This window comes from Corvus kubaryi, unplaced genomic scaffold, assembly GCF_017639235.1.
Source record: "Corvus kubaryi isolate FWS band 111438036 unplaced genomic scaffold, C.kubaryi_AGA036_p1.0 37341, whole genome shotgun sequence".
Lineage (NCBI taxonomy): Eukaryota > Metazoa > Chordata > Aves > Passeriformes > Corvidae > Corvus > Corvus kubaryi.
In genome coordinates this window covers 5,276,228-5,288,629 of record NW_024581112.1, presented here as the reverse complement: position 1 = coordinate 5,288,629, position 12,402 = coordinate 5,276,228, and the positions used below count along the sequence as shown (strand labels likewise).

At 37.3% G+C, this 12,402-nt stretch overlaps 1 protein-coding gene across 9 annotated transcripts in view; it reads left to right on the top strand.

Annotated features, from left to right (window-relative positions):
• Positions 1-12,402, top strand: part of STXBP5L (syntaxin binding protein 5L) — a 184,668-nt gene that overhangs the window by 137,306 nt on the left and 34,960 nt on the right. For 6 of the 9 annotated variants that reach the window (XM_042031704.1, XM_042031707.1, XM_042031711.1 and 3 more), the window contains one exon: positions 5,541-5,606. The exons of the other annotated variants lie outside the window; for them this stretch is intronic. In XM_042031704.1, the coding sequence (XP_041887638.1) occupies positions 5,541-5,606 (66 nt within the window). The remainder of the gene's footprint in view (positions 1-5,540; positions 5,607-12,402) is intronic. 9 annotated transcript variants of the gene reach the window in all.

The following is a 12,402-nucleotide window of genomic DNA, read 5'->3' as shown; positions in this document are numbered from 1 at the left end:
ATGCAGTGAACAAAGCTATAATTAATTTTTCAAAAATGACTGTTCAAGAGATGAGCCATACGTATCTTAATTAACTGCAGTGCTTATATGTAATTAGGTCTCTAGGATGCCTCTTTTTAAAGTATTTTTCACAGAACAAAGGGATAGGCAATTTTATGTTAAATATTCAGTATAGGCAAGATAAAGGAGTGGCAGTTATTCTGTTATCTCTCATAAATACGAAGTTATGTAGCTATTGAAATACAGTCGTACACTTGCAGAACGCATTCTGTTCCATCCCTCTAGGCTGATTTCTATGACTTTATTTCATAATAGCTCATAAAAGATGGTCTGTTTAGTTAAAAGATTAGTCCAGTTACAAATTCAGCACTCCATAAAAAGGTTTGGTGTATGATATCTTAGTCTGTTAGTCTGGTCTTGCCAATGTCAAGTTTGTAACAGAGAGCCTGAGAGACACACAGCAGTCAATGGTTTGGGGGGTTTTCCCCCCCTCTAAAAAGTTAATAAATTCTAAGCCCAAAAATTACCAGTGTTTTCATTCAGAATTACAAACATAGACTATAGAGTCTTTCATAGCTGAAAATGTATTCTCTTGTTTCCATCTTCATCCCCAGAGCTGGAAAAGTCTGCAAAATCTTCCTATGAGGTATGAGTCTGGGTTTTAGGCAAGATCATGAACAGCTTGATTTCTTTCCACAAAAATTATTTGGTTCTTGCTTTTGTCCTTTGATACTTACACAGGCGTGTATATTGTATGATCTGAAAGATGCACCAAGCAGTAAGATCAAGAACAGGACCAGTATCTGTCATAGACTGAAAATATCTTGCTAAGTCATTCTCAAGTTGTGCTTTCTTACATCTCTTATCTGAGAGATGAAGTTTAAGTGAGGTATTAAGAGAGGATTTTGGATTTTGCTTACAAGTTTATCTTCTCTCATAAGGGATGATGATGGGAAAAGTAAATTATTTTTGGAAATTGTGCAATCAAAGCTGATATTATTATGACAAAAGCAGGAGCAGTAGTGGTAACATAAGCATTAGGTCTAAAGCTTTAAGGGTTGTATCAATGAGAAGCTAATGGGAAGATATATGAGTAGTTGATTTGATTAACTGATGAACCAGGAAGATAATTTCACGTCCATCAGTTTGAGAGAATAGGACTTGTAGGCACTGAAGCCAAAGAAGAGATTATCAATGAGCAAGGTAGTTAGATTTTTGTTGGTCATTTCAGAGGTGATTTGCAGGAAGAGACAATGCAATTTAGTATCCAGCCTGAATAAGAAAGTTAAAATGTGATATTCAAAAATGTAACCAATATTATGGATTAGAGTGTCAGAGAAGACAGTGATGCTGATAGCTCTGTTGGTGTAGTAAAGAGGAGACTTTAGCACCAAAAAAAAGCAGAGTTCATCTTGGCGATGTTAAGCTCATATTTGGATGCTCCTGAGTAGATTTTAGAAAGACAGGATTACGACTCTTAACATGGATGGAAGAAATCCATGTTACAGATGTGTATTTATGAATCATTAGGGATATATATATTTAATTACTGCCATGTTTAAACAAAATAATCTCTTCAAATACTGGGTCAGAGAAACAAAGTGTTGATATTTCAGTCTGGGACGTCCATATGTGGTTGGTTGGTTGTTGTTTGGTTTTCTTCTTCAATTGAAATCAAGTCGTACTACATGTTATTACCTGATTTTGGGTAACATGCATTCAAATATTAAAACAAGTACATTTACTGCATCTAGAGGGGTAATGTCTGCAGCAGAATATAAAAATACCAAAATGATGCAAAAGGAATTTGCATCTCCTACTAGAAATTCATACCATCTGTTGGTAGAACAAGAAAATAGTCTTTATGAAGCGTCCAAAGTGTTGTCAACTCCAAAGGATGCTGATACATGGCAAAATAATTTTCATAATGAAGACTTTTCAGTGAGAAGTGTTTGTTCCTCCTTCAGGCCAGTCCCTTGAGAGGGGGTGAGCAAAAGTACCCTTGGTCTGACAGGAGGACACAGAAAAATCTTTGCTGTGAGTCACTGTATATCAGTATTCGACACTTTAAGTCACACCTAAGAAGCTAATATAGGTTGAGTATTAAGTCAACTGCTATATTCTGAACTAACTAATTTCCAAAGAATGCATGCATAGATATATATATCTATAGATGTATAAACATAAAGAAAACATAGTATGGTAATTCAGTGTGAAGATGGATTAAGATAACACCGAGCTTACTTATTTTATTGGCTTGTGAATGTTTATGATAATTTATTTATAATCTATTTATAGGCAAAGATGTGATGGCTTCGGGTGCTTTAGAGTAAATGATCAGTCTGAATAATTCAAATATACAGATAGAAATTTCAAATTTCAAACATAATTTTAAATTATGAGTTCATTAAAGTTGTTACCTCATAGTAGACAGTATGGGTTTTAGTCCTTTAATAAAGAGGAAATGAAAATCACAGTAAACTTAGAAAAGTATCCATAGGATATGTCTTTAAAACTGTTTAAATGCCTTATGTGATGTACTTACATCTTGCACTGTTTACACATGTTTATGATTTTCTCAGATCAAAGACAATTTCTTTATAATGTCATGGGTATTTCTTCTCTCAGGTGGTTGTTCACATTGCCAGTCTCAGGTTTTTGCTTTTGTTTTTACTGCTATGTTCCTCTTGCTCTAGGTGGGCTTAAAATTTGCTGGGGTGGTGGTTTTGGGGAGCTAAAAATAGCTAAAATATCTTGGGGCACAAACTGCCCACAGAACTTCAAAATGGAAAGTGAAAATATTTTTTTAATCTAGCTTCAGTAGCTGTTGTAGTTTCTCAGACATCTGAGGGAAGCTGAGGTCCATGGAAATATTTATACATGGTAAATTATTGAAAATATTTAGTTTGGTTTCCTTAAAAAGGAAATGACAGTAAAAAATGAGCAGTAGTACAAGGAAAAGCTTGAGAGCTCCCTTTCTTATCTCAAAGGGAAACATTTAGTAGAATCAAAGGTAACACATAAAAAGTGATGGATATGTGTTTATCCTTTTCAATGAATGATGATTGAACAATTCATTGCCTTACAACATCTTCAGAATTTAGAATTTAGCAAGATTTAAAAGAGACTTTGGATAAATGGGTGCGTAACGAGCAGAACTCATTATAATATTTCAAAGAAAGAAAGATTTATGGCAGGAGAAAATCTGCAAATGGAAGTGCTTAAGCAAATCTAAGTGAGATTAAGCCAATGCTCTTGTGCAGGGTACATGGTACCACTTACATCTCACGTGGGGATATATTACGCCTCTTCTTTAAAAGCATCTGTAGGTGGTCACTGCTGGGGGTGACAGTGGCTTGACAGCAAGTCAAGGGTTGTAGAGAAGTTCATGTGTTCAGCATTCTTTAATACCATAACATGAAACGTATCTTTGGTGTTTTATGTTGCAGAAGTGTGCCAAACATGAGGAAGTTGTGGTTTTCCTACGGCAGTTGCTCTTGGGTGGTGCAGTTTGGTGTTTTTCCCATTTAAGTCCATAGCACCATAATTTGTATTGAGATGTAACACTGTTTTTATGAACTCCATATTAAAAAGTATCTCCAAACTATTTAGAAGCAAAATCTGACCTGGGTTTGATATTGTATCCAACACCAGTATTAATTATACAGTCTTTAGAACATCATAGCCAAGGTGTTAATACTTTAATATCTCAAATAATGCATTTACAAAAGAAACAGTATAGTATTTTATTTATCCAAGGCCTCTGATGCTATGCAAATGTGCCAAAATTGCTCCCACTGCACCTTCCAGAGAGTTCTGCAGCAAAAATCAATTCTGTCCCAAAACTCTAGGTACATAGAGAAACCTTGGGTTCAAGTAGAGTCAAGATTTGCTATAAGAAAGCTATACTAGAGGCTCCCTAAATGATTACCATTTCTGAATATTCTCATAACATTAAAAGTGACTGAACTCACAATTGATTGAAATATAACATTTTACCACAGATTCTAAGTTAAAGATTCAAGTGCGTTTCTCAAAATAATAAAATCTTTGGTTTTCAACAATAATATCTAGTTTGGCAGTTCTTGTTTCTTAAGTCAGGAGCAAGTATATTGTTAATACTGATTTAACAGACTAAATCAATACTGCTGGTTTTCCAGAGGGATCTCAGGATTATTCTTGTGCTCCTGCATCTTCATTAGTGTTAGGAGCTTTTTTTGTTCACCTGGCTGGGGTTCTGGATCCTCCCCAGTTCTTTTAGCAGTTCAGAATTACATTGTAATAAAGTTGTCAGTACCTACATTAAGATTCTGCTGGTGTTAATGCTAAGAGAGCAGCACTGGTGACTGGGTGGTAGCAGAATTTTTCAAAACAAGAGTGCATATGAATTTTAATGGTGAGGGTCTTTGGGCCTGAGAGTCTAGAAGCAACAAAAATTATAGCATGTAATCTTACAGGAGCCGTGGTGCCCTTTTAAAGCATACTGAAAGGTTCTTGTAGGATGTTTGGTTCTCAGGATGCAGCAGAAGCAGAGTGTGTGTACATACAGTATCAATACTGTAAATACAGTAGTGTACACCTGACTGTGGGCTCTGACCTGAGTGCTGTGAGTCCACCTTGCTGGCACATGAATGTCTGGGCGAGGCTGCCAGTCAGTCCCACGTAGCCCCTGGCATGGGGTGTCAGAGCTCCTTATAACAAGGGTTAGCCAAAGGTATTACAGGATGCATACAAAGGATGCATTTGAATAGGTGTGGCCATGCCAGCTCACCCTCTCAACAGTTGGTAAAGGATAGCATGAGCTCAGACTTTCCCTCCCTACCATGCCAAAAGGCATGTTTGAACTTATACATTTGACCTGTGCCAAAGATGGATCTTAATTGGCTCACAGGAACAAGTTTATGCAATATAGACTAGGATTTCTTTTCTTGGTGCTGCCTTCCATGTAGATGGAGTTCCTCACAAATATTTATAAACAATGTACGAAGAAGTATTTAGTCAAAAAATTCTGTGTGGTACTCAGCCAGCAAGATCAATCCTTCTATGTCCTTTAAAATGACCTCTCTTGTGTGAATTCATATGAAAGTTCTAATATTTCACAGTAGCGGTAATTTTATTTCTTTCTTCTCTCTTCTAAGATTTCCTCCCTGCATTATGCAGCAGTTGAAAGCACAAAGTTGTTTCCACATCAGTTTGACAGGGATGAATGAGATTGAGTCATATCACAGACTTTTAAATTTTAAACTATACTTACTTGTTTTCTTTTGTTAGGTACAGTCACTCTTTTCTATCCCGAGGCACTTGGAAAACAAATTTGAGTTAACAAGAGGTGTGATTTTTTAATTTTTTTTTTTTTTACCAAGCCTAAATTGCTGCAGTGACAGCCTGATAACTGCACTTATCTGAAATAGATTATTTCCCTCTCATTTCACACCATTCCTTTCTCCAAATTGACTTTAAAGTGCAGAATATCATCGACCAAGAAAGTTGAAGCATGCCCTGTTAGATTGTAACTTAACTCTTTAACTCCGTTTTTTCAGGCCTGACTGAACTCAGTGACAGTCCAGTTTCCCTGGAGCTAGAGCGTTGCAAGTCTCCCACTTCAGGTAAAGGTGATTGGCTTCTCTTCCTGCAGTCTGTATAAGCCATTCATGTCATGCATCACTGTGTTTCATTAATCCCTAAGAAGCGAAGTGCATAGTTCCAAAGAGAAGAAATTACTGGAGAAGTGCTTATTACATAGCACAGTAAAATCCTAAGTCTGTTTCCTTAAGGAAAACGTAAATGTACGTGGTGCATCTTGAAGTGAACAGTATGAAAACATTTGAAGCAACAGGATCATGCAGGTATATTCCTATAACCTCCTATAAGAAGCTTGTTTCTCTGTTTTCTTAAAAGACTAAGTTTTTTTTACAGCAGGGAGTCCTTATAATTCTGTATGTATATATCATGCAAATGTGTACATGGAGAATTTATTTGAAAAACAGCAATATGGAGATGGTAAATTTTAATCATTAGAACCTACCAGTGCCTAAGTTATGTGATTTGCAATGAAAGCAGAACCTCAAATAAAAATATTTGCTTATCAGCCAGCTGTGACCTGGCAGGGAAATCTTGGCCACACAAAAATTTATAGATGTTTCCCATTTTACCCATAGTCCTTCAGAAGGTGGAATTCATCTCATTCCTAGAGACTTTTTCTGCAAGTGCCAAGTCTACATTGATCTCTTTAGTGTGAGTTCACTGTCTTAAAGATCGTTGCTAAGAGCTGTTTTCTAGTAGCTGACTTTTAAATGTTATGGAAAATAAGGAGGTGTAGCTGTGATACATTCATTTGGCTTGTGGTATGCATATCACATTTCTTTTCCTTGTTAGTTTGGTAAGTATAGATAGATAGTTTTTCCCCCTTAGTTATGGTAACAAATTCCCACAAGTATGCTGTTCAAATTCCCTGTTATTGTTTCATGTATTCCATGTCATAATAAGAGGATACATTAATCTTGAATGGAGGCCACTAATTAGTAATTTATAAAAAGCAGAAACTAATAAAAGTGTTTCCCTGACGTACCAAGGACTAAAACAAAACAGCTGCTTCAAAATATGTATTTCCTTGTACTGTTTGCAACCCAAAATCTGTAGATGTGGAAATATCAAAGTGAAATAGGCTCTAATAATATTGGTATAAAACTAGGAGCTCAAACACTTGAGCAGGGCCTCAGAAACTCATGATATAGGCTTTAAACTAAAACATTTGGTAGCTCAGTTATAATTAGATAATTTATTGTGTGGCTCACTGAGATTCAACTTTTCCCTTTTCTCTTCAGAAATGAGCTAAAACCTTTCCTTTTCTTTTCAGTAAAAGCTAAGAGATGACTGACTTGGTAACCATATGTGCATATTCTTAGTTTTATAATGATGAGTGTCTCCTATAACACTTTACTTTTTCTGCAGTTAACTTCAATTTTTCATTCTGCTGGTGCTCAAAAATAGCTCTCTTAGATAAATCTAAGATTATTTGCTCCAAAATTTATTCTGCTTTTTTCTGTTTTGGAGATATTCAGCGGGGAAAACATAGCATATTTATGGATCTTTCCTATTTTAGCACTTTCATGTTGTTTTCCAAGCTATATTTATATTTTTTAAATGTGAAATCAGGTGCAGTTTTGTAGGAAGTAACTATTATTAGAACTGCTTTTTAAAACAAGAAGTTTCTTCTACTGTGACTGATATTAATTATTTTTATAAATTAATGCAAAATATAATTAATATTGCTCCTGCATACCTGCTGTAAAATGGGGCAGAATCCAACCTAGTCAGCTGGAATAAGTGACATCAAAACTGCACCCTCCAAAACTTGGGAGTGGAACTAATCCTGTGCTTACCAGCACAACCTTAACACTGACACCAGCCTTCTCACTGACTAATGTTTCTTGCTCACAGAGCACAGCTACCTACTTAGGAATTTGTCAGGCAGGATCCTTCTACTTCCAGTCTTGCCTTTATCTGTTTGAAGTCCATGGCACACAAGCTCCACAATGAAAGTGTGCTGGGTTCTGTAAGAGCCCTGTGATCTTTGTGTTTGTAAAACCAGTGACCACATTCCTCTGCTGAAAACAGACCAAGACTTGATCCTTCAGAAATTTAGCAAAAACAGGAAGAACATTTGAACTGCTGGGTGAAGTGATTCAAGTTGCTGCCCAGTGGAGGAGGGCCTGCTGGGTATGGCTACATAAGGTCACAGAGACAGCAGAATGGAGTTTGATTTGTGGCAATTCATTCTGGTTGCCAGAGCATGTCAGCATCAGTTCTTCATCCAGCAGGGACATTCATGCCAGGTACTGGGCCTGAGTGTGCTTAATACACAAACAAAGTGCAAACTGCTGGAGGACACGAGTCTAGATGGCAAACACTGCACTCATGATGGCACAGTGGTGAGCATCTTCATCCTTAGCTCCATCAAAAGGGCAATGATTTGAGGAACAACATTGCTGTGCTCACGTGCGTGCTTTGAGACTCCCAAGACAATGCCTAGGAAGAATCCCTGAGGCACACTAATTGCTAACGTAGACGTGAGAAGTTCTACATCTAAGATCACCGTTAGCAGCTTAGGCAGATTTCCATTCCAATCAGGCCATAAGAGCAGTGTTGGCAAAGGCTTCTTGGAGGACTTGAAAAATCTCCTGCCTCCCCATTTCTTGGTCTAATGTTGAACATTGCTTAGACTGCTTGAACTATCTCTGTTTCCATGAAAAATTCATTTTGCCTGTAACATCCTAGTGCTTGTCAATGTTTTAACCTCTGACTAAACTTCTGCAGAGACAACCTAGGTCAACTCAGTAATTCAACTTTGTTGTTTCTCTTCTCCCTGCCTCAAAACAGAATTAGGGATCTGTGTGTTCTATCATTAATATGAGTGTTGGAGCACTGAGCAAGAGACTCAGGGCTGAAGAGTACTCCTTATTTCACATGCAGGACTGGTACATAATTCAGTACAAATCCTACTTCTTCATTAAGTAATATTTAACTTGTTTCACAAGACTGTCTTCTCAGATGTTCCTCCTGTACTACTTACTAAAACATGACTTTGCAGATGATGTAATTGAAAAATCAGATTCCAGTTCTGAACACCATTTAGAACAGAACATAAAATTAAACCATTTGATTAAAAGTTTTCTGAAATGCACAGTGCCACACAGAGGGTAGCAGCAAGTGAAGAAATACCAACCTTGCCTTTCAAGAGTCGTAGGCAGAGGAGAGGAATAATCTTCCTTAACCACCGGTACCTTGTTTCATTAAACTAATATTTAAACATGATAGTGATGCACTTCCAACATTAGAAAGGAAAAGAAGTTAATAAAGCCATTTGAAAGATTCTCCTTATTTTTGAATATCTGAGAGGTGGCAATTTCCACTGTAAATATATTCTGGATGTAGTAATATGTATGGAATAACACTGGTAAAAATTGTGGAACAAAAGAACTTTAAAAAACCACAAACACTTAACCTATATAAAACACGTCTCATGAGAACAGTAATGCAGCAAGGCATGCCATATCATGGTATTTGGTGGCTTAAAACCAAAAGCCTCAGAATATCTTATTCTTACTCCTGCATGCCACGTTCTTTCAAACTGTGTTTTCATTTTTGTTTATGGTTTGGGGGTCAGGAGGGCTTTGTGGTACTTTAATTCTGTCGTGGCATACGAGAGCTCAGTAGCTCTATAGCACTCGTCATGGAAGTGGTGCTATATCAAATGCTTGAGTTAATTACTGTGTAATGTATTACAGAACAGTAATCATTCCAGTACATTTTCCTTTATTTTTATCATCTCATTAGGTAAACTTATTGAGGGACTCTTAGGAACATAGTATATAATATATATATAATTAGGTATGTCCATTACTGTTTCAAACATTTATATGGAGCTTAATATTGAAGTATATAGATGGGAATACACTGTGAGCACAGGCAAATACAACTTTGATAGCTCATTTGTTGTGTGAGATGCAATTGGACAGTTTAGATTCCTTTCAAAGACCAGAAGGAAAGAATTTCTTCAGTCTGTGTATAAGAGAGTGACTTATTGAATATTTGTTCTAAAATGAAAATGGATTTGTGGTTTTTTTCTTAAGAAATCACCTTTATATTGGGGGCTTGCATCCAAAATGCTTTTAAGACTTTGAAGCTTAGAGAAGGCTGTGTAAAGATTTCCACAACTGATTCCCATGAGCTTTGGGACAGGTCCCTAATGGCAAGATTACAAGTTTTTATATGTACTATGATTTCCAAGTGCTGCTATCCTTATTCCTTTCACTGGTTAAAGCTGCTGGGATTAGGCCTGTGCCATGCCAAACTCCCACTTCCCTATGCAAAGTGTTTTTTAAATAGCTTTCTTTCAAGAATATTACTAAATTTCTTAACAGTCATTCTCTTTTTTAACTTGTGGGTAACTTCAGAGTAGCTGAAGAGATTTGACTCCATTTGAAAATTATATTCTTCTGGAAAACAACTTGGAAAGTAAACGTTCCAAAACATTTTGTGTGTCTGTAAAACATGGAATGTATTTATTTTGAAACTTACTTTCTGATGACACTGCATAACCATTTCTACTTACCTATATTAAATTAAAAAGAATGTTAACTAGTCAGAAGACCATAATTGGAGATTAGCTTCAGCAGTGTGGCTACAAGGTGCATTTTATCATTATTTCCCATAAGCAAGGGAGTTTCTGAACAGGTGAATTCGTGCTTAAGTTCTTGAGAAGGGACATGTGTGTAGGGATTAGCAAGGAACAGGGAGCACTGTGAGCTGGGGACCTGGGTTTGGGCCCTTGTGCAGCCAGTGGTGCACGGCTCAGGGTTCAAGGGGGCTTTAGGCAGTGACTGGGACTGGTATTTCAGGGTGTTAGTCAGGCAGAAGCTCCTTAGTAGAAAAAGACCTGTACGAAGTCACCTTCCTATCGAACAATATGAAAATCTGTGACCAGAGGGCTGCTGTAACAGCTGAGGGAAACCCAGCGCTGAATGCCGGAGCTGCGAGCGCACGTTTGTCTGTTGGTTGTGCCTTGGTGTTTTCCTTGAAAGACTGATAGGAACCATATGGCTGTGGAGCAGGATGTTGTCAGGTCAGAAGACCTGTGTGCTAAGCTTAGCTGGCTGCTAGACTGTACCTTGTAACTCTTTCTCATCCCACAGTTGAGTAATTTGACTCTTAACACTTTTAAGCTCTTTTGGGTAGGGGCTGTCGTGCCTTATGCTGTAGCATCACAATTTCTGCTGGCTGTCTCCAGTGTGAATATAAACAAATAATGATAGCAGACAACTCTGCTGGCCTCTTGAGCCTTTATACTCCATTCTCAAATTAAACTGGTTTTCAAAAGCTCTTTGTCAGCAAGATAGGCTTACATGTGTGATCCTCCTTTATAATAAATGTAAAGAGAGTAAAACATGCACGATTTAGGTACTAAAAACAGGTTACATAAACTGAACAGAATGTGGATACTATTAATAGTTAAAAGTCAGTTTTAAAAATTAATTTAGACAGCTTTAATCACAGTAAAGCATGAAAGCAACCAGCTTCTTTTGTTGTTTTTACCCTCAAGTATGTGGTCTGTCAACTGATCTGTGTTGTGTCCTAGTGCATCAGTGTCCAGCCATGTGATTGCCATGTGAAGAGTGTGCAATTGTCATGCAACAGCTGTGGCAGCTCCCAAACCAAGCCTGTGTTGACTCCAGAGGAAACAGAAAATCCAAACTTTGCATGTGCTGTATGAGCTTGCACAAAAATAGCTGGGAGCTATTTCTTGCAGTTCAGACGTGTATCACAATTTGGGAACAGCTGTGGCACACAACACAAGATACATAATTCCTGCTGTACACAAACACCTGTAACCTAGAAATAGAAGAGGTTAGACTACCAATTTTCAGAGCTCAAAGCCTGCCTGATGACAGCACTAATGAAGCTCTTTGGTGTTAAATGGAGCTAGTTTTTATAGCTCTGAAATATTCTCTTCTAAATCCTAGTCTGTTAGTAAAGTGTCCTACAGTTTTTCTTATGAATTGCTTATCCTTTTTTAGAGGGCTAGTTAGGCCAGATGTTGTCCTTCCCCCAAAAGGAGATTATATCACGTGTGATGCTTCTTTATAGCAGAGCACTGATTTTCTGGAGCAGCATCCTCCCATTCACAGTCTGAAAGAGTATTTGACAGCTGCTCAGATAAATTGAATGGTTTTTTAAAGGCTGTTCTGAAAATCAAACTGCCCTTTGTGTGAGTGCCTAAAATGGACATCGGTGCCTAACACTTGGTACCCAAATTAGAGAATTTTTATGTGGTAGTGTTGGGGGTGTGTATTTTTGATGCCAGGCTGATCTGGAGAGATCTCTTCACCATGTCCTGAATTAAAGTGATGGCTACAAATGGGTTACTGGGAGGACTGTGCTGGTTCTACTGAAAGTAGAATACTGCTCAAGAGCCTCGTGGGTTCCCCTACTCATCCCTGAAGAGAAAAACATCTAACATAGGTGCTGGCTGATATTTAATTCTGCCACATTGCAGACTTTGCAAAAGAATACAGCAGAAATATTTTAAGGGATTTTGTGAGTAAGTGTCTGTTCTGGGCATCCTTCTGACCTAAAAGCTTACTAAATACAAATTACAAAGAATTTGGTCCTTATTTGTTCCTTATTCATATGTTCCTGTCACTGTGGTAAACATGTGGGGCTTTCTTTAGAAGTATAATAGTTAGCTTACAAGTATTTGATTGTTCTCTTCTAATAACAGGCAGCATGGGTAAGGGGTAAAAGCCAGAAAACCATGTGAAAAAAATAATGAATAAAAAATGAAATAACCAAATTGGAAATTAAGTCTTCTGAATAATTAATAAAAGATTTCTTAAGGCATTC